Source organism: Lissotriton helveticus, chromosome 11 (genome assembly GCF_964261635.1).
Source record: "Lissotriton helveticus chromosome 11, aLisHel1.1, whole genome shotgun sequence".
NCBI classification, from domain to species: Eukaryota; Metazoa; Chordata; class Amphibia; order Caudata; family Salamandridae; genus Lissotriton; species Lissotriton helveticus.
In genome coordinates this window covers 912,883,641-912,907,175 of record NC_136072.1, presented here as the reverse complement: position 1 = coordinate 912,907,175, position 23,535 = coordinate 912,883,641, and the positions used below count along the sequence as shown (strand labels likewise).

Sequence of the window (23,535 nt, the reverse complement as noted above, 5' to 3'; positions counted from 1 at the left end):
CCCTATCCAACACTTTCCCTACTGTACCACTCGCTGGAGTGAGAATAGTAATTTTATCCCCTACACTATGCAACGTTTTCAGTATTGTTATAGTTAATGTAGTGTACAATATATATATATATTTTAAATATTTATTTTAATATTTTAACTTGTATATAATTTATTTTTATATTTACATTATAGGTTTATTTATATATGTAATTACATTTTAAATTATGTTTTTAACATTTTATAATTACAATTATTAATATTTTTTAATATTATTACGTTCATATAGATAACAAAATTAAAATTGCATGTTTTTTACATTAGATTTATTATTTATTAATTGTAACTTTTTAAAATTATTTTTAAGTATGTTTTACTTAAATATATTTATTATTTAATTAATTTTATATTACTTTTAAGACATTTAAAAAAGTCGATATTTCAGCAAACTATATTATTAACAACGATATTTAGGATGATATATTTTTGTACCTACCCGTTTGTAGATAGGAAGTCGATATTTTGTCACTCGATATTTTTACCTCGATATTGTGGCAGCTCGATATTCTTCTGCTCCATATTCTGTCAGTGATCCCACGCGCACACCACACACACAGACACAGGAGCAGAACAAGACTTCTGCAGAAGCTAAACCACGAATACTGCAGAAGTAAAGCTGCACAGGTCAAGAGCCATAATTGCTGCAGGGCCACAGCTTCACATAGTACGGGTCTAGAGATGCACCTACTGCAAGGGCAGAGTTAGACCATTTCTGCGACCAAAAAGACATTTCCCCAGGATAAGAGTTGCTCTGCATCCAGAAACAGAGGACCGCTAAGTTTAGAGCAACATGCCATACAGAGTCAGCAGATGGCCATGGCTTCACCATCCTGTCTGGCAGGTTTTCTTTTCTATCACCCAAAGCAAAATCTTAATACAAATTACACGTCAAACAGAACTCTCAACAAAAAAACAACAAACATCCACATAGCCGGGCGTCAATCTACCCAAAGGAGCCTTTCCAGCCAGATCATACCACACACCACTGCTCGACAGCACACATTAAAACAGAACTCTAAACATACACTCAGTACTGCCAGAATATGCAATGAACTAGTTATTAACGGATTTGTCAATGATGTAACGCAAATATTCATTTGGATGAGAATGAGCACCTGTACCAATCAAGTAAATATATAAGAAATTGTGCTCAGCCCTTCAATCTCATGCACAAAAAACTCACAGTCATAACTCATTAAAATTGACGTACTCTACTGAGTACACAATGCTACACACCAAAGCGGACACTGGTGTGCGGTAGGAACTCAAGGACATATAAGGAACTACATAAAAGCTCAGCAGAGACTCATTAATAGACTTCACCATAGAAGTGCTAATTAACAGCAGCAATAATATCTAATGCCAAGGATTTCCTCCATCTCCTGGGATAAGGTGTTCTACATCTGCATTTTAACCACTGCCCTGCGTTACAGGTGCTACCCTCAAATCAATTAACACAAGTAAAAACAACAGTGAACATCTGTGTGGAAAAGGAAACAATCCTCATTGTGTATAGGTTAGAGCACATATGTCACTCAGTGCATCGAAGGTGGAATGCCAATGAAAATGGTAAGAAGCAGGGCCACTTGAATTATGGTGCAGTGTAGGGCCAAATTATGCTGCGGGTTGAGTAGATTATGCAGCAAGGAAAGGCTAATTATGTGGCATTATGCTGCACATTTTCGGATATGATTACTTCATTATTGCGACATTTTTAAACTTGTTAACACTGTATGGGCATTAGTTACACCTCTTTTGAATCAGTGCAACACCCAAATATAGAAATAAGCTACAAGAAGATGACCAGTCACGTTTACAAAGTGCCTTTCACTGCACAACAACACATGTTTTTTTTTTAAACAAACTTTATTGCCTTTTATAATGCTTACATCAAACACCTTAGATTTAGCAGTATACATTGTTCTTAAGCGGGGAATACAACCCATTAACCTGTTGATGCTGTCCATTTCCTCACCGTGCCCCAACTGTACATGGCAACTTGTAAGTTCACAGTATCCCCTTAGCTATTGCTTGCACATTAGGTATGCCCCCCCATCCACTCTTGCGCCAATAAGGCCTCTACAACAACAACCCCCCTCCCCCCTCCCCGCACCGCTGTCTCCTCTTGAGTATCATTTAGATCGATTAATATGCTCCCTGGTATTCTAGGCATGGACAGTGATGGTGCGCCACAGCGCACAACAACACATGTTGCTGTGTTTTTAGTAACTTTTGAACCGGTTGAGCTAAAAACACTTTTTTGGTTAAAATCTGCAGATTATGCAGCAGATGATAGATTATGTGGCAAATCATGAATTATGCAAAAATCACCGCAGCCGAACAATCGCATAATTCCATATGGCCGGTACAGCCTAGTCCTCCTTTAACTGTGTACCCCTCCTTGTGTGAAGATGGGGCCCACCTCGGTGTCCCAAAGTGCTCACCTCCCATCTTCCGCCAAAGCGAGCAATTCATTTAAATACGATTTTTTGGATCAGGGGTCGTAAACCCCCGGCCGTATTTATTAAAATAAAAAAATTATTATTCAAAATTAATATTCAAACAATACAGTATATGTACAGTATACAATACACAGAAAGTCCAAACAGTTATATTGATAGGTAAATATGTCTTGTTGCCTAACCTTAACAAGTTTCTAATACATAGACATTCCTATCCTAAACTAAACATTCAAAACAAATATCATTATCTTTCTGCGTATCCCTGTTTGAGCCCACGGCAAGGCCATAACTGGCCCACAGATCCTGATCAAGCTATGCCCGCACTCTAACCGAAGTGCGCATGCGCAGGGGGCCTGTTTCCCGGGGATGGTACTTCTCCCCCACACACCCACGACGCCCAGAAAATTATCTCCATAACCGGACTGGGCATGCGCGGGGGCCCGGTTTCCCATGAGGGTACTCCCCCCGCGAAACCCCCCACGCCCAGATAATTATCTCAATGAGGGACCCATGCAGTCATACCCAACTTACTTGCGCCCTTGTGCGCGTGCGGGGTGGCCAACCAGCCTACCGGAAAGCGTAACTCCCCTCCCCCTATACCCTTCCAGCCATCCGGCTGTAACTGCCCCTGGAGTTTTATGAGAGACCACTCATCCCCCCTAGGCGTCCCCATTCAAAAAATGGCTGCACCCCAAAGACATTAAATTTAAGCTCACCATTCATGACCTTACCGCCACCGGCCAGTATAGTTGACCGACTATCTGGCCCACCCCCGACTCCAAGAAAGGTCAGGCTGTGTCCAGTGCCTCATTTTCGCATGCCAGTAGGCCTTCAACAAAACACCCATTGGCCCGACTAAGGTGGTGTAAAAGGCGTTTCTAGGTGTACACCATAGCACAATAGATCTTATTATCGCTAAGATGCCTGGCCCACTGAGATTAACCATGCCCTGTCGGTTCCAACTTGCTTTATGCATAAATAAGCATTCTGGTCCATGACAGGGAAGTTTGCCCGAGACTTATATGAAAGGTGCCTCTATCGAAAACTATCGACATGCATATTGCCTGGTTCTAGATTGCGCAGGCTACCGTAAAGGGACTTCGTATCCGCTGTGCACCCGTCCCCTTAAACTTGGGGTGAACTAAGAGGAGAACCTACCATCTGGGAGCCAATAAATTGCCTCAAAATGATAGAAGCACACTGCACCCTACACACATGTCGCATTTTTAGAATGTCGAGCGACGCTGGGATTCAAACACGGCGCCGCAGTTCTACAGACGGCGGCATTAACCATTAGGCCACAACCTCAGTTCCAGACATGGTACTCATGGCTAATGTAACTGCACCCATCCCAACGGTGTTGGTGCCATATCGGGATAATCGGCTGATCCATGAAATCGAACAAATCTTTGGAGGATCAAATTGACTAGGACTCAGTTGAGGGAGCCGCGAGCAAAGAGGATGCTCTCGCCGCTCCCAAAGCCTTTTAAGGCCATTTCCGCCGTGGTCTAGTTTAAACCAGCCCCCGCCATCATTCAACACATGTGTGATCCGGAAGTGATTCATTCACTTAAGGGCGACGTGCTGAAGGCAGCCAGGCCCGGACTGGCCGTTGTGGGCACCGGGCAATCCCCCGGTCGGCTGCAAGGGTGGGGGCCGGTTTTGGGCCCTGGGGGCCGTTTTTGTTGCAGAGCCGGTTATTATGGAAAAGGGAGGCGGGCATGCTCTGCACCCAGTCGCCTCCCTGCTTGTTGGCGGGAGACCGGCACGACCCCCATAATTTCGGAGTGGCCGATGCCGTCCCTTGCCTCTCACGTAGCCCTGCCAATAGGTCTGTCTTTTAACCAATAATGCTTCTTCAGTCACTTATTTTTAGGCACTTCATAAAACACACATTCTGTCACTCATCCATGCACTCTTACATCCATTCATCCACCCACTGACTCATTCTTGCATCACCCGCTTACTCGACCATAATCATACAGGCACAGAAACTCCACCAGCATGTGGACAGTAAATTAAAGGAATAATAGCAGTAAAAAGAATACATGACACCTACTAACCTTGGTGGTCATGTGCTTGTGATACAAAAATAAAATTAAACACACCAACAGGTGTCAGTCTTACAATGGTATTGTCCATAGTGTGCCACCAAGGAGCTGGAACGCATCTACGTGAATGAGTTTGACCTTTATTGAATCTACATTCTGACACCCTGCAGTAAATTACCCTTTGAATAAACTTTCATGTCACTGACAACATTACATTAAATTGCAATGTTAAACTATGTCTGCGACTGAGGCAATGAAAAATTGAGATCATTAAAGGGATTAATCCTAGATGAACTACAAACAAATATGTGTACCACCATGAACTTACTACATATTGGAAAAAAATATCATAGAAAATAACGTGCCTCCACTTACGTCACTAATGAACTTACCCCAGCCAGAAAGCCAGAACGGAAAGCACTTATCAGGAAAACCTCAGGGCTTAACAATCGTTTGCATGACCTTTAAACGCTGCAGAACTGTAAACACTCTGACCTAACTCTCGCTTTACATATCAGCTCCCCATGACTATTAACATTCTAGCCTAGTAGCAGCTATTAAAATTAAGTACTTGAGATTTAGGCCACTGTGCATTCCGTTGAGTTAATTTGAAGGATCATGGAATGTCAAATGGCAAGCTACAGGCTCTGGGTTAAAAAATGAAACCATTAACCCTACCATCTGTTTATGACATTCGCCAACGGATCAAGTTTAAAACTTGTTGCGTTATTCATAAGGCACTCCAGAACCTGGGCCCCTCCTACTTGGCGGAGAAATGTATACCCTATACACCTTCACGTGCTCTCCGCTCCAGTAGTAAATACCTTCTTGAAGTACCAATCATAAAGAGGGCAAGATTGGGAGGGAAGGCCCGCTCCTACCTTGGCCCGCGCCTCTGGAACAAACTCCCTGTTTCTCTTAGACAGTGCCCGGAACATGCAAAACTCAGGAAATTGTTAAAGACCTTCTTGTTCTGTACCTATTAACTACGTCAGGATCCTCAACCTCCCCTCAGAGTCCGCTTAAGCGCAGAGATACTCCTTCGGGAGTCGATTCTAGCGCTATACAAATAAATAAATAAATGACCGAAGTGACTTGTTAGCCAAGCTCTAACTTTTTATCGCACTGTTCAATTTATTTTTTATCATGCATAATCTATTTTATTTGGTTTTAATGTCTTATATTATTATTTCTAACTATTGTAATTGATATATTTTATATACAATACGCATTATTTCACTGCATAGTGTATCATTGTTTTAAAGTTCCAACATAGCTGCCATATTTAGTAGTAATGTGTGGGCCATCTTTGAGCAGTAATAACAATTGGGAGGAGATGTGGCCTAGTAGGAGAGAAGATGTAGTCTAACAAATCGAACTGCCACCTTTGGAACCCGGGGGCAGACGTTCATATCCTGACATCTGTTCTAGACCCAACATCATGTGATTCTGGGCCAATCAATTCATTTTTCTGTGGCAAAATGTGTGTAAAGTGTGTTTGCGTAATCCCTTAATCTAATCCATCATCCTTATACAATGTACAGTGCTCTATATGAATACCAATTCATTCATACATACATGCACAATACCATTCAGAGATTACCACTCAGTAAACATTGCACTGGGCAAACAACTTCAAATGCCGAAGTGTATAGGGTATCAATGGTGTACTGATCCACAGTGGCCAACGCAATGCTTCTAAACATGGTGGTTATCTCGGAATGGTAAAATAATGATATACAGTGGACAATACTATTACAAGATGGACACTCAGTTCTTAAATAGTGGGAGCACAAGATGCATCACACTGCAAATGAAATGCTCAGCAAGCTAATGGTACAGTAGAACTCGCTGCAGAGCTACAGGACTCTTAAAAAGGGAGAGTAAACAAATGAAAGGAAAATGGAAAACGACAACTCTCTCAACCAGCCCAGTCACTGAAGCACACTCAGCAGATGTGCAAATATGATCAGGCAACATCACAGGGTAATAGAGCAAATGCCAGAAATGGGCTAGACTGTTGCCCCATGCAGTATGATGCCAGGGAGAGAAGGAGAAGGTGACAGACAGACAGACAAAGGCTAACCCAAAGGCCCTCATCTATGTATATGTATGAAGGGTTTTCTATGCTTTTTTATTGCAACGGCCTTGCAGACAATTACTCCTGCCAAGTCTTCCCAAGAGAACCTCACAAGAATTATCACAGAGCACACCTTCTACATCTATGGTTTGTCAAAGGAAGTAACCAGCAGGAATGACATTACTTATTACAATAATCTGTGAGATGCCATGTAATAAAGTGTCTGTCTACTGACATTAACACAGTTTAACGACAATCCACCCATAAAGGCTTATTGGATTTAACATATGCTTTTCACAATGAAATAAGTCAGGCCTGCTCTTTTTGTCATTACTTTTCAAAATAAGGAGGTCGGTCTTATGGCATGTGACATACCTTTCCCAAATGAACCACTCAGACTTATAACCTTTTGTTGGTGGTTTGTCAACATCACTAACAAAAGCCTACCAGGCAAAAGCCTACCAGGCATCAGCTTTCGTACAAGGCAACCATCAGGCAAACAGCAAAATTACAAATATGTATATAATTACATTTGCCAAAATAATATGCAACCCCCCTTAAGAACCCCTCTTAGCAAGGGGATAACCTATCACAGTGCAACTCTTCTACCGCAGGGGCTTAACCAAGGGGGGGACCAACACCATAACCCTTTCCTCCTAAATGAATCTCTGAGATACCATGTAACAAAATACCAGTTTATAGCAGTGGAGAAGCGTGGCTCAGTGGTTAGAGGCAGCAGACCCAGAAACTGAGATCAACCGTGGACCAGGGTTCGATTCCCCGCCTTGGCGGGTCTTGGGCTCAAAATTCCTCGGACTCGACAATTCTCGCTCTGGTGCCTACTCAACTCACGGGGTCACACTCTGGGCAATAGCTTGCTTAATCTCCACTACGGCCCCTTGTGGCGGGATGCCTGGCTTTCACCTTGTGGACACCCTGCCGGTGTTTCTCACAGGGGAATACCAGGACGGGTTCCCTAAGCAAGCGCCGGGACGCTCACGGGCAGCTGTGCGCTTTACAAATCCAGCACATTTACATAGCCTTCCACAAAGTGTAATAACAATTCACTCTTAAATGTCGACTGGTTTTAATAAATGCATTTTGCAATGAGCAAGTCAGGCGTACTACGTTTGGCGTAACATTTTATAATAAACAGATCAGACCTATGGCATCTGGAATAACTTTTCCCAATGAACCAATCAAGCCTATAGCCTGCATCATTGGCTCGGTGCCATAACCGACCGAGGCCTCCTGCATCGCACCTATGCTGGCAACCATCAGCCACAGTTATCAAATTACAAATATATACACAATAACAGTTCCCAGAACGCAAACCGTCTGAAAAGGGCATAACAAGGATATCACAATGCAAATCTTCAACTCCAAACATTTGTCAGCTGGGGTAACCAACACGTAAACCCTTTTTACTACGATTCCTTGTAATACAATATTTGTCTACAGCCTTTCACACAGAGTAATGGCAATCCACCCTTGAAGGGCTTTTGATTTTAACAATTTTACCTAATAAACATACAGACCTATGGAAATCAGGCCTGTAGCCTTCATCATCAGTGTATTCCCATCCCCAATACAGGCCTAATGCATTGTGCATAAGCGTTCTCAAAAGACGACCCTCAGGCACATATTCAGAAGATATATACACAAAATACAGCTGACAAAACACTATTCAACCACTCCTAAAATGGGTAAGAAGGATTAACAAAGTGTAAATCCTCTACCCACAGGATGTGTCACAGGTGGTGTCAGAGAGGGAGCCAACACCAAAACATTGCCTGCTACATTAGTATGTGAGAATGTATGTAACATAAAACCTATCTAAAGGTTTTGGTACAGTGTAATGCCAATCCACCCCCAAAGACCTTTTGGATTTAACTTTTGATTGTACAATAAAAAAGTCAGGTATACGTATGCTGTAAGTTTTCATTATAAACTATTAGAACGATGACCTCTGTCATAACTTTTTCCAATGCACCACTCAAGCATGTAGCTTTTATCACTGATTTGAGACCAAAAGCAACTCTGGTCTACTATATACCGCATACGTTTTATCAGAGGCAGCTATTGGTATATACTCATACAAATACAAATAAGAACAAAATTACACGTGGTAAAACAATATACCAACATTTCCGAAATGGCATACCAAGGTTTCTCAATGTGTAAATCTCCTATCCCGAGAGTTTGTCACAGGAGGTACCAATATCAAAGCCCTTGGCCGCAATCTCAATCTGTGAGATTTCCTGTAAGAAATACCTGCCTGCAGGCTTTAACACAGTGCAATGACAATTGGCTTTAATAAGTACTTTTCAAAATAAACAAGTCAGGCCTTCCTCATAAATATCCATAGCCCTCCCTGACACAGTCCTTACAGACAGATATGCCCTGTCCTCAATCAGAGAGGAGATGTAGCGAAGGGCCGGATCTGCTAATGTTGGAACTGGTGAATTGGCTCGATGTCCTATGATTTTGGCTGAATCACTTAACCCAGGAGTGATTAAAAGAAACCTGACCATGTGTAATATAATAAGGTGCTCATGTAAAAAACATGTCCTTAGACCACATGTGTGCTATAGAGAACTGTCCCAAAAAATAGTAAACAGATTAGGCCTGGAGCCATGATCAATGCCTGGTCACTATAACCAACTCAGTCCTGCTGTATTAAGAATAAAAGTTTTCCTGCAAAGCAAATTTGCTGAGTGTGTTCCTGCTGCCGCTGGGAGACCAATTTTACTACTTGCGGAACCCGCTTCGCGGGTCCCGCTGCGCTATTGCCGCCACCGGAGCCCAGGAGTCACAGGAGCCAGCTGGGTGAGAGAGCGTGAGACAGGGCTGCGAGCGAAGGAACCGGGACTCGCTTTCCCAGGAGTCCCGGCAATCCTCCGGCCTATCACCTGGCCCGCTCTCCCTGACCGCCCCGCCCAGCTCACCTTTTAAGAATCCCCGCCTCCTATTGACATTGGGGTCGTTTGCTGAGTGTGTTCCTGCTGCCGCTGGGAGACCAATTTTACTACTTGCGGAACCCGCTTTGCGGGTCCCGCTGCGCTGTTGCCGCCACCGGAGCCCAGGAGTCACAGGAGCCAGCTGGGTGAGAGAGCGTGAGACAGGGCTGCGAGCGAAGGAACCGGGACTCGCTTTCCCAGGAGTCCCGGCAATCCTCCGGCCTATCACCTGGCCCGCTCTCCCTGACCGCCCCGCCCAGCTCACCTTTTAAGAATCCCCGCCTCCTATTGACATTGGGGTCGTTTGCTGAGTGTGTTCCTGCTGCCGCTGGGAGACCAATTTTACTACTTGCGGAACCCGCTTTGCGGGTCCCGCTGCGCTGTTGCCGCCACCGGAGCCCAGGAGTCACAGGAGCCAGCTGGGTGAGAGAGCGTGAGACAGGGCTGCGAGCGAAGGAACCGGGACTCGCTTTCCCAGGAGTCCCGGCAATCCTCCGGCCTATCACCTGGCCCGCTCTCCCTGACCGCCCCGCCCAGCTCACCTTTTAAGAATCCCCGCCTCCTATTGACATTGGGGTCGTTTGCTGAGTGTGTTCCTGCTGCCGCTGGGAGACCAATTTTACTACTTGCGGAACCCGCTTTGCGGGTCCCGCTGCGCTGTTGCCGCCACCGGAGCCCAGGAGTCACAGGAGCCAGCTGGGTGAGAGAGCGTGAGACAGGGCTGCGAGCGAAGGAACCGGGACTCGCTTTCCCAGGAGTCCCAGCAATCCTCCGGCCTATCACCTGGCCCGCTCTCCCTGACCGCCCCGCCCAGCTTATTCCAGCCTTAAGCCCATATAAACCTTCGTAACCCGCTGCGCGGGAGCGCCCGGGGCGAAGCCCGGGCAAAGGGCGGGCCCTCTGAGGCCCTCGTAGGCCAGAGCAGGCCGGGCTGGGCCCACTCTCTAAAATCCACTCCGTGGGCTCGTGACACAGGTTAGTTAATGGCTACCCTACCTGATGGGGGGTCACCTGGGAAGAAGGGCAAACTGCGCAATGGGTCCCTAGACAATTACTTCCCCAAGGTACTGTCCGAGGGGGAGAAGGAATTGATCATGGCTGAACGCAGGGCTGAGCGGAGGCGTTCAATCGAAAGCCTGAAAAACAGATCCTTTATTGACTCTGCGTCTGTATCCTTGTTCACCGAGGGGGACTTAATCGACCTTGGGAGGGAAACCGTTAGTCAAGAAGGCTTCCCACTTTTACTGCGTGACTGCACTTCTTCGCCTGGTATGCCCCTTGATCCTATTGTGATTGACCCCCCTACCCAGATCCCATGCCACCCTGCTGCTCCCCCGAAGCTTAAATCATTGAAATCCAAGCAACTAGTGGTTGCACAGATACACGGCCCACCACCAAATAAAAAAAGGAGGAAATTAAGGGCGGGACAAGGCAAAGTTAAAATTTCCCATCTAGACTTTGGCAAAGGCCCTAAATTATCTTCACCGCACGTAAGGGCTACCATGGTAGTTGCAACTACTGTAACACCTGAGGCATCACCAACGGTGGCTACTCCGCTTGTTGAGGTCCCCAATATAGCAGTTTTAGATAACAGTCAGGGGCCCTTATTTACAATCTCATCGACTCCTCCTCCACCTGTAGGGGATTTCGAACTTTTACTGAGGTCTCTGTTGCTACCCGTGATTGAGAGTCTTAGGAAAGTCAAAAATAGATTGACCTTAGTAGAGGCTGCCTTAAATAGTATGGCCACGGTGACCAGGGCTCAGGGGAGTGGGGGAACACAACCAACACCTGGTACTGGGGTCTCGTCTAGCGAGACTGTAAAACCCCCAGTAGCTACCCCCTCTGCTCTACTCCAGCCGTCTAAACAGTCGTCTCAGCTTCAGGGAAAGGCGGTGCCTGCTATACATAAAGAAAATCTTACAATGAACCCGAACATTTCTGTAGCTGGGACAGAAGGTGGCCCCCAAAGGCCAATGACAAAGGCTCCCCCAGTAAACAGAAGCGAGAGACAGGGGGAAGGGGGACGCACCAGAGGTCCTTTTACTAGGGTACCTCAAGTGGAAATTCCACCTCAGGCGGTGCCCTATGTAGTAGTCATGACCGGGGTTCCTCCATTAGCAGACAATAAGAAGGAAGGTTACGGCCAATTGAAAAATAAAATAATTCATTGGTTGAGGACATTCAGGCCTATAGCCCCAAATGTGGATGGAGATATTGTACATGTCAGAAGGATCCCGTGGTTGGGTAACACTAGGAAAGATATTGACGGGGATCTAGTGGTGGTCAATTTTAGAGACCCCCGTGCAGTGGACTACATTTTAAACTGGCCATATGCAGGAGGAGGAAACTCTATTACACCTAGGCCCTTAACCTACTTTTACCCGAGGCCGGTTCCTTACCCCCCCAAACATAGGGAAGAGTCTTATGCCCCATGGCCCAAGCAGTTTGGTTACAATAGTACTCATCAGGTATTTGGCCAGCATCAGCTTTACCCTAATGGTCAGTCTGGTTGGTTTACGATTCCACAGAGACATCACCCAAGCCACAATGGTGCAATGGAGCATCTTAGACCCTTCACCCCCTTAGATACTTTCAATAGGTTTTCGCAGCTTAGTGGCATGGAGGACTGCGATTGATGCTTACAGCCTATGGAGGAGGGAGGCGGTAGACATGGAGTGGATCCCCAGCAAGGAGGAATTACTTGTGACAATTCCCAGGAGGTAACCATAGATGTCTCTAATGTCATCCACTCGAATATGCCTCATTTTGATGCCCCGGGTATGTCTACTGTTGTTGATTGTTCTGAACCCGACAGGCAATCTTGTTGTGTGAGTAATAGCAACCAATCTAGAGGTGTGGGAATGGAGCCGGGGGGGGTGATCACGGAAGGGTTCTCTCTAGTGCACAAGGGTCCTAGGGTAATAAACCTGATTTCCTGGAATGTAGCCGGGCTAAAAAGGAAGCTAGACATTCCTGAATGGCATGCATTCATCGAGAAGTTCGATGTCTGCCTGTTTCAAGAAACTTGGTGCTTGATACCAATTGATAAATCTGGCTACACTACCTTCTTTTCCCCAGCGATAAGTAGAGGGAAAGGTAGACCTGCAGGAGGTCTTTTAGTCTGGATAAGAACTGACCTAGATTGGGACATGGCCTCTAATGACACCCAGTGTAATGATTTAATGCACCTTTCTTCCAGGGGTCATATCGAGGGGATTAGGCTTGAACTTTTTAATGTGTACGCTAGCGGGGCTGCGGGGGATAATACTTCGGCAACCATATCGAGCCTTGATTCTCCTCTAGCTAATTGCCCTTCCTCAGCCAGAATTATGGTGGGTGGCGATTTTAATTGTACGTTCGAACCTCTTCTTGGTGATGTTCCACTAGGTACTGAGAAGGATGACTCCAGGTGGTCTATCCCCCCCTTGACGGTACCCGCAATCCGGAAATGGTCTGCTAGGGCAATCCAACTGAATGCCCTCACTAGGGAGCACAAATTAAGAGCCCTTAATGGCAGGACCCGGTCTGATATATCAGGTGCAATGACTTTTAACAGGCTATCGGCCCCGTCCAGAATTGACTATATTTTAATGAGTGTTAGTATGTGGATGGACCTTATTGATATGGAGGTGGTACCCACCCAGGATAGCGACCATAATCCGCTTTGCTGCAAGTTTAAATGGGGCAAAATTAAAGAGAAAGGGATGAGTGCACCGTTGAAATTAACCAAAGAGATCATCCCCTACGAAAACAATCGTAGATTGAAGTGGGACAAGGCTCAGTTAAATGCAGACCAACTAGAGACCATTAAATTTACCATCGAAGCCCTGTACAGGGACTTGGAGGCAATGGATCGGGTGGTTGCTAGTCCTCCGTGCCTTTCTTCACAATTAGATTCTGCATATAAAGGCACGATTGATCAAGTGAGTCTTTATTTCACCTCTTAAGGGAAAACCCCCAGATTAAATAGGACTCCCCCCATATCCAGCAACCCATGGTATTCAGCGGACTGCAGGGGGAAGAGGAAAAGTTTGTCAGTTGCCTTGCTCTCAAGGAATCCTACTCTGGTTAGAGCGGCCAGGAGGGAGTACTTGAGAGCAATTGCACTGGCAAAGCGCGACTGGGAGGAGGAGCACTGGAGGGAAATAACAGACGCCGTCAGCAGGAGGGACTCGACGTTATTTTGGGATTTAATCAATAGAGCTAGGCAGGGTAAAACCCAGCCTTTAGCAACCCATATAACCAGCCTGCAATGGTTCAATCATTTCTCATCTCTGTATGGCGGCAGTGAAGATACATCTGGCCCTTTGGTTGCTTGGGGGGAGGGAAGGGATCCTGGCGGGGAGACGGAGTGCATATTTATGGCCTCCGAAGTAGTGGCAGCAATTAAACATTTGACGCCCAAAAAGGCAGCTGGGCCGGATGGGATCCCTGGGGACCTCTTGATTGCTGAACCCCTAGCCTGGGCAAATTTGATAGCCACCATAATGAATTTGTTAGTAAAGGGACACCCCGTGCCAGATTCATGGAAGGGTGCCGAGGTGGTCACAGTGTACAAGAAGGGGGCAAGAGATGACCCTGCCAACTACAGACCGATTAGTCTGATAGACATAATCCAGAAAGTGGTTGGCAGGGTCATTATCGCCAGGGCGGGCGATTGGATGGAGGAGGAAGGCATTCTCTCTCATCTGCAGGCCGGATTTCGCCAAAGGGTGGGCACGATGGACCAGGTCTTTCGGCTGTTTGGGATCTATTGGAAGGCAGTTACCATCAAGAAGGGGAGCCTATATATGGCCTTCATAGATCTCAAGACGGCCTTCGACCTGGTCCCCCGTGCTAAACTGTGGGAGATTCTGAAAAGTATGGGCTTTCCTGGCTCACTCTTAAGATTAATTGTAAGACTCCACGAGGGGACATACGCCAGGATCAGATGGGGTACACAGGGCCAACTGACAGATAGGGTACCTGTGAGGAGTGGAGTCCGTCAAGGGTGTGTCATGGCTCCGACTCTCTTCTCCTTGTTTGTGAATGGAGTGGTGGACCATCTGAGAGGAGAGGAGACGGATGCCCCAACCCTGGCGGGGGAAAAGATTCAGACCCTGCTCTTTGCTGATGATACCTTACTGATAGCTAAATCCCCGATAGGCCTGCACAAACTCCTGCACCGTTTCTCCTCCTTTTGTACAGAGAGAGGCCTAACCATCAACACCACCAAAACCAAATTGATGGCCTTTTCACCCGCCAAAAATTTTAAAAACAATTTTCTGCTTAATGGGACTCCCTTGGAGTTGGTCGAGGCATTCGACTATTTAGGGGTCCGGATAAATAGCCGAATGACCTGGAAGGATCACTTAGCGAAAATGCTATTGGGCCACAAAAGAGTGTCGGGGGTGACCTTACGAGAGTACCGGGCATCAATTAGTAAACCAGTGTCCCCGGTAATGGCCATCTATGATGGCCAGATACTCCCGGCTGCATTGTACGGCTCCGAATTATGGGGGTTCGACAATGTTAATGAGCTATCCTTAGCAGAAAATAAGTTTTTGAGAGATGTGGTGGCACTCCCTGTTTCCACCCCGCTGATCCCCCTGCGGTTAGACCTTGGTAGACGTGCCCTAAAGGATATAGTGAGGCTGCGACCATTGCTTTTTTGGGTCCGCCTGAGAAGGACTAAGGAGTTGGCCAAATATGCTGAAGGACTGGACGAGCTAATTTTACTAGACTCTGGGTGTAAAATTGGCTGGTTGAAAAATTTGAGGCTATTGGTCTCACAATTGGGTTTGAGAGATATTTGGGAGTCTCAAGCGCCCCCGCCCAAAATGGTGATCAAGAAACTATATTGGGACTGGGTTCAGGCCGAAGCATCACGTGGTATAACAGGGGGTTCACTTACAGAGTCTTTTCTGGAGTGTAAGTGTGTAAGGAAACTTGAACCCTTCCTTGACTTGATAACCAAGCCTCTAGACAGGGCCCTCTTTTTAAAATTAAGGTACGGTACCCTCCCGGTACACGAATTTACTTCAAAATGGTCCAACCAGGACGGCCCCTTGCGACCTTGTCCTGGCTGTGTGGCCCCTAAAGAGTCCGTGGCCCATCTTCTTTTTGCCTGCCCCGCGTATAAAGTGGCGCGGAAAAACTGGTTGAAACCAGTATGTAAAGAATTGGGGATGAGGTGCCATCGCTCGGCTTTACGAGTGATTACATCGGATCTATCATCTACCCCATTGATATGCGGGGTGGCAAAGTTTTTAGGTAGTGCCTGGATTATTAGATCAAGATCTCTGGGAATGATTGCAAGGCCTCTACCTACCCAGAGTGGAGTTATTTGAAGCTGCTAATTCTGAGTGCCTGGAGTATTTTTGTGTCCATGGTCTTATTAATTATGATAGTGCTCAGTCGTATTTTAATTATGGTCAACCCTTGTTGTTGCTAGTATATCTTGATGGAATGTATTTTAAAATGTATATTGTTGTCTTTTATGGTGATCAATTTTACCGAATAAAGATTTATACTACTATTCAAGCACTTTTTTTTAAGTCTAAGCCACAACTTCTGCCCAATCAACATCTGTACTCAAGAGAATTAACATTTGGGCAGTGTCAAAGGCCCTATCTCAGTAGTCATGAAATTATAAACGTACAAAATTACAGTCTTCAAGACAATATACAGCCTTTTCTAATCTGGCATAAGAGGCAGTCTCAAAGTGCAAATCCTCTACCCTGAAGGTTTGTCCCTGGGAGTACCCAACACCAAAACCCTTGCCTGATATGTTAATCTGTGAGATTCCCTGTATAAAAATACCTTTATATAGGCCTTAAAACGGTGTAGGACAAACCACCAGAAAATACGTATTGCTTTTCACAATAAACTCTGAGGCCTACTGCCTTTGTCATAACTTTTCCAAACAAGCAAGCTTTATCAATGGCATGTCACCATAACTAACACAGTCCTGCTGTGTTAAACCTAAGCTTTCCACGAGGCAATACCAGCACTCTTTTTCAGTGGAAGCACACAACCTCTGCAGTATCAAACTCTGTAGTTAAGCAACATTGGGACGCCTCTCTCAGTAGTACGTTTTAAAGCTCTTTTTATGTAGATCACATAAGGTAAACAATATATGCTCTGTCCGGCCGGACTTAAAAATTGGAAGCATCCAGTGCTTGTCTGCTTCAACCTCAGCGCAGTTTTGCTAATCTCGGTGCGCTGAAATCAAATAAAATGAATGAAATACGTCAATCATTATTGGGAACTTCCTCTGTTCGAATAATCTACTGTCTACACCACTCCTCGCCTGCGACACTCCACGCGTGCATCAACACTGTCGATCAAGGATATCACTACGAGCTCTGTTCTGCAATATTCACACAACGAACTCTGCTCTGCACTCCTCCCATAGGTCTGCACTATTCCAACCACGGGGTTATGGTGAGCACTGGACTGCACTCTTTCCACTGTGAGCACGGGGTCGCACTATTCCTACTATGAACAGAGGTCTGCACTATTCCAACCAAGGGGCTATGATGCAGGGCCGGTCCTAGGATTTGCGTGGCCCTGGGCTAAAAGGCAGCGTGCGAGGCCCCCTCTAATTTAGATAAGTGGCCCCCTGCAAGGAGACCATTCAGAGACACTGTGGGGGGCCTATTGTCCAGCATTTTTGCGCCCCCACAGTTTTAACTTTTACTCCACAAGCATTTCTCACACCTTCAGCCTGATAGGTGTGAGAATTGATTGTGGTCTAAAAGTTAAAACTGTGGGGGCGCCAAAATGCTGGACAATGGGCCCCCCACAGTGTCTGTGAATGGTCTCCTTGCAATTGAGGGAGCGTCTCCCTCCCCGATGCCACCAGACAGACACCATCCCTGAGAGGCCCAGGGAGGGGGCCCCCTCCAATGGACCTTAATTGCAAGGCGACACCTTTTTTTTAAATAGATCGCCAAGGAAACAACAGCACACATCAGTAGTGCGTGGCCCCAAGCTGGTGGGCTGAGCGCGAGGCCCTGTGCAGCCGCCCACGCTGCCCATGCCTAGCGCCGGCCCTGCTATGATGCACACATGTCTGCACGATTCCAACCATGGGGCTATGGTGAGAACTGCTCTGCACTTTTTCCACTGTGAACACAGAGTAGCAGTATTCCCACAATGAGCACTGGTCTGCGCTATTTCAACCATGGGGCTATGGTGCGCACAGGTCTGCACTAATACAACCCTGGGGCTATGGTGATCACTGCTCTTCACTCTTTCTACAGTGAGCACGGGGTAGCACTATTCCCACTATAAGCACTGGTCTGTACTATTCCAACCATGTGGCAATGGTGAGCACCAGTCTGCACTATTCCCACAATGAGGCTATGGCGAGCTTAGTTCTACACTATTCAACCATGGGGCTACAGTGACCACTGGTCTGCACTCTTTACACTATGAGTACTGGCCTTCCCTATTCCGTCTATGGGGCTATGGTGATCATTGCTCTGCAATATTTCCACTGTGAGCACGGGGTAGCACTATTCTCACTATAAGCAGTGGTCTGCGCTATTTCAACCATGGGGCTATGGTAAGCACTGGTCTGCACTCTTTCCATTGTGAGCATGAGGTCGCACTATTAACCCTATAGCACTGGTCTGCACTCTTTCCATTGTGAGCATGAGGTCGCACTATTAACCCTATAAGCACTGGTCTGCACTCTTTCAATTGTAAGCATGGGGTCTCACTGTTCCCCCTATAAGCACTGGTCTGCACTCTTCCAATTGTGAGCATAGGGTTGCACTATTCCCCCTATAAGCACTGGTTTGCACTCTTTCAATTGTAAGCATGGGGTCTCACTGTTCCCCCTATAAGCACTGGTCTGCACTCTTTCAATTGTGAGCACAGGGTTGCACTATTCCCCCTATAAGCACTGGTCTGCGCTCTTTCCATTGTGAGCACGGGGTCGCACTATTCCCCTATAAGCAGTGTTCTGCACTCTTTCAATTCTGAGCATAGGGTCGCATTATTAACCCTATAGCACTGGTCTGCTCTCTTTCCATTGTGAGCATGAGGTCGCACGATTAACCCTATAGCACTGGTCTGCACTCTTTCAATTGTAAGCATGGGGTCTCACTGTTCCCCCTATAAGCACTGGTCTGCACTCTTTCAATTGTGAGCACAGGGTTGCACTATTCCCCTATAAGCAGTGTTCTGCACTCTTTCAATTGTGAGCACAGTGTCACACTATTCCCCCTATAAGCACTGGTTTGCACTCTTTCAATTCTGAGCATGGGGTTGCACTATTCCCCCTATAAGCAGTAGTCTGCACTATTCCAACTATGGGGCAACAATGAGCACCCGTCTGCACTTTTTCAACTATGAGTAATGGTGCACGGTCTTCCCACTATAAGCACTAACCTGCACTATTCCAACTATGGGGCAATAATGAGCAGTGGTCTGCACTATTCCCACATGAGGCTGTGGTGAGCACTGGTCTGCACTATTCCCTCATGAGACTATGGTGAGCACTGGTCTGCACTATTCCAACTATGGGGATATGGTGAGTACTGGCCTGCACTATTCCAACTATGGGGCTATGGTGAGTACTGGCCTGCACTATTCCAGGTAAGGGGCTATGGTGAGTACTGGCCTGCACTATTCCAACTATGGGGCAATGTGAGTACTGGCCTGCACTATTCCAACTATGGGGCACTGGTGAGTACTGGCCTGCACTATTCCAACTATGGGGCAATGGTGAGTACTGGCCTGCACTTTTCCAACCATGGGGCAATGGTGATTACTGGCCTGCACTATTCCAACTATGGGGCAATGGTGAGTACTGGCCTGCACTATTCCAACCATGGGGCAATGGTGAGTAGTGGCCTGCACTATTCCAACTATGGGACAATGGTGAGTACTGGCCTGGACTATTCCAACTATGGGGCAATGGTGAGCATTCAACTGCACTATTTCCACTGTGAGCACGGGGTAGCACTATTCCCATTATAAGCACTGGCCTGCACTATTCCAACTATGGAGCTATGGTGAGCACTGCTCTGTACTCTTCCTACTGTGAGCACGGGGTAGCACTATTCTCCCTATGAGCACTGACCTGCACTATTCCAACTATGGAGAGCACTGCTCTGTACTCTTCCTACTGTGAGCACGGGGTAGCACTATTCTCCCTATGAGCACTGACCTGCACTATTCCAACTATGGAGAGCACTGCTCTGTACTCTTCCTACTGTGAGCATGGGGTATTACTATTCCCACTATGAGCCTTGGCCTGCACCATTTCCAGGGTCAGGGCACTACTCACTACTCACTACTTATGACCGACCGAATGATTTATGACCAACAGTATGATTTATGACAAATGATTTATGACAGGCAGCGCTAATCATGTATGACGTCCAAATTATCATAACAACAAATGATTTATGACATGCTAAATGATTTATGACATGCTGTTGATGTAGGACGCATGAGTTATGATTTATGACATATAGAAGATGTAGGACGTATGATTTATGATATGCCTTGATAATGATTTATGACCCTGGCCATAAAAGGGATGCCCAGGGGACAAAATGTGTTGGTATACAATGGTAATAAAAACTGCGGCCAATAACGACCACAAAAACTACAACTCGTGTTGGCTGTGATTTTGGTAACATGTCTGTTTCTGGAGTGGGCCCTGTGCGGGGGTTATGCTCCCAACGTGACCGTCGGCACGCACGACTCTGTCTTATCCTTAGGACAGGGCTGCGCTGGCTGCCCCGGCTCTCAGTGTTCACTATTCTGTGCCTCGGTCTGCTCTACCTGCTACTCTATGTGCGCGGCTGGTCCTGGACTGTAGTCTCAGGACACACATCTCTGCTACTACAGAGTCAGCCATTGCCACTTCTAGCGCCGCCCTCTGTTATTCCTTGAGCGCATCTGTACTACTCTACAGCCCACCCTTTCAGTTGGTCTGTACCATTCTCCCCGCTGCTCTGCATCCGGTTCAGCGGTTGGGTGCCCTATTTTCTTACCTCCTCAGCACTACGCCTAGTGCCGGTCTGCACTACAATCTGAACTTGTGTGCACCATGCTCAGTTCCAATCTGCACTATTTTCCGAACTTGTATGCAATGAGCTCAGAGCCGGTCTGCACACTTTTCTCAATTTGCGCACCATTACTCAGCGACTGTTTGCACTATTTTCTTAACTCTTTTGCATTACGCGCAGTGCTCGGGACTGCTGCACTATACTTTGTACTTGTGTGCACCATGCTCATTGCCAATCTGCACTATTATCTGAACGTGTATGCACTATGCTTACTGCCTATCTGCACTATTATCTGAAGTTGTGTGCACCATTCTTAGTGCCTGTCTGCACTATTCATGAACAGGGCTGTACTACCATCGGGTCCCGCCTGCGCTCCCCTCAGCCCCGAGTCAAGCCAACATATATTGTCGTCTATACAGTGACAGCGCGCCCTATTTTCTTCACTCGCCTGCACTATCCGTGTCGGTCTACAGTGGTTTCTGAAAGTGCCTGCTCCTTGCTCAGCGGCGGTCTGCACTAGAAGTCCTTAACTTGTCCGTACCCGTACCTTCAATGCTCAGGTGTGGTGTGCACTATATTCTGTAGTATTCTCAGCGTCGGTCTGCGCTGTTTTCTGAACGTGTCTGCACTATGCCCAGTGGCCGTCTGCACTATTTTCTGATCTTGCCTGCGTAATACTCAGTGCCTGCCTGCATTATTTTCTGAAGTTGTCTGCACCATGGTCAGCGTCGGTGTGCACTGTTTACTGAAGTGGTTGCTCTATGCTTTGTGCGGGTCTGCATTATTTTCCTGCGTTACCTGCACTGTGCCCAGTAGCCGTGTGCTCTAGTTCCTGAACTTGTCAGCACTAAGCTCAGTGTCAATGTGCACTATTTTCTAGCACAGCTGCACTATGCCCAGTGTCGGTGCGCACTATTTTGTAGCTTGGCTGCTACCCTCAGTGTTGGTGAGCACCATTTTCTGGGCTCGCCAGCAGTGCCCTCAGTGTGAGTGTGCACTTTTTTCTAGCACGGCTGCACTATGCTCAGTGTCGGTGCTCACTATCGTCTAGTTCGCCTGCCACCCTCAGTGTCAGTGTGCACTATTTTCTGCATATGCACTACGCTCAGTGTCGGTGCGCACTATATTCTAGCTCGGCTGCTACCCTCAGTGTGGGTGTGCACTATTTTCTAGCCGGGCTGCACTATGCTAAGTCTCGGTGCGCACTATGTTCTAGTTCGCCTGCCACCCTCAGTGTCATATTTTCTAGTTCGCCTGCCACCCTCAGTGTCAGTGTGCACTATTTTCTGTGTATGCACTACGCTCAGTGTCTGTGTCCACTATTTTCTGTGGTCGTCTGCGCGCTCAGCGTCGGTGTGCACTATTTTCTGAGTGCCTCTTCACTACGCTCAGTGTGGTGCACTATTTTCTAGCTCGTCTGCACTACCCTCGGTGTCGGTGTGCACTATTTTCTAGCTAGTCTGCACTACCTTCAGTGTCGATGTGCACTATTTTCTAGCTCGTCTGCACTACCCTCGGTGTCGGTGTGCACTATTTTCTAGCTAGTCTGCACTACCTTCAGTGTCGATGTGCACTATTTTCTAGCCCTGCTGCGCTATTCTAGTGTCCGTGTGCACTATTTTCTGTGGTCGTCTGCGCTACGCTCAGCGTCGGTGTGCACTATTTTCTGGGTTCCTCTGCACTACGGTCAGTGTGCACTCCGTTCTGAAGTGACCTGCTCTACCTCCGCGCCTGTCCCTCTCCCCCGTCAGCCCCCGCGGCGCTCTGCGTGTGAAGTCTCGCGCCTCGGCGTGCAGATGCGCAGCGCGTGCACACATCGGAAGTGACAGGTCAGCGCAGGGGCGCGAAGGCGCGAGTCCTCACCTTCTGCTGGAGGCGAGGTGCTCCTTCCCAGGCGGGGGCCCCCCGGGCGCGTGCTTGTACTGCAGCCCCGGGCTCCAGGTGGGGGTCACCTCTTGCAGCAGGGGGCAAAGGCAGACCAAGCATCGCAGCAGCAGCCAGCCCCAGCTGCCCGGCGGGTAAGTCCTCATGCTGGAAGGCTGTCCCGGCCTCCAGGCAGGGGTCACCACCGCCCCCGAAGAGGCAGAATGGGACTCCCCAAGTGACCCTCCTCAGGCGACAAGAAGAGAGGTCTCCAGCTCTCAGACAACTCACAGTTCAAGCTCACCCCTCCACAAACGAGGAAGGCAGAGCCCCTGCCTGCTTGGAGCGCACGCCGGGTGGGCTGGGGTCGTGAGGTAACTTTTTAGCACAGTGTATATATATATATAGGGCGCACACTTGCTTCAGACAAGGTGGACTCGAGGAGGGGCTGGGGTGCTTTTAGTCTCCCGCACCGGGTCCCTGGCTCCCTCCCGCACGGGCCGGTGCCGTCTGCCTTCCTCCCTTGTCTGGAGCCGGCTTCCTCTGGAAGCTGTTACCGCTGCTCCCTCCTGGCCGAGGGGACTCTGGCAGCAGGGAGGTGATTAGACGGATCCCGGGACGGCCCCCTTTTCCCCTCTTTTCAATCCTGCGCTGGATTAAGGAACCCAAACAATCCCAGGCTTTCTTGAAAGGAGCCGGTCGCCCGTCCCTCGGCTGCCCCCACCACTCCGATCCCTGTGTGGGACAGTGCTTGATTTAATGTTCGCAGTCTGCCCCGGCAGCAGGCAGCACCCCCTCCCCTGTCTCCACTCCCCCTCTTTTACTTCTCATTGGTGACTCGTTTTATTCATAAAACTGTAGAGGAGGGAGCCCTCCCCTCTCCCACCACCCACACTTCCAAACTCAAGTACACACACGATTGGTCCAATATCACACGGTGTGTAAGGGAATTGCTGCATTTTCTTTCATTTCAAAGTATTTTATTGAGTTTTTCATAAAGGTACATTTACCTTTATCTAGATGACATCCCACCAGAATACCATGCTTTACACTCCA

General features: G+C 47.4%; 1 protein-coding gene across 4 annotated transcripts in view; it reads right to left on the bottom strand.

The window, feature by feature from the left end:
• Window positions 1–23,208, bottom strand: part of EMID1 (EMI domain containing 1) — a 543,734-nt gene extending 520,526 nt beyond the window's left edge. For all 4 annotated transcript variants that reach the window (XM_078667173.1, XM_078667172.1, XM_078667170.1 and 1 more), the window contains exon 1: window positions 22,480–23,208. In XM_078667173.1, coding sequence (XP_078523299.1) covers window positions 22,480–22,646 — 167 coding nt within the window. In that variant the 5' untranslated portion in view covers window positions 22,647–23,208. The remainder of the gene's footprint in view (window positions 1–22,479) is intronic.
• Between the last annotated feature and the right edge of the window lie 327 nt (window positions 23,209–23,535).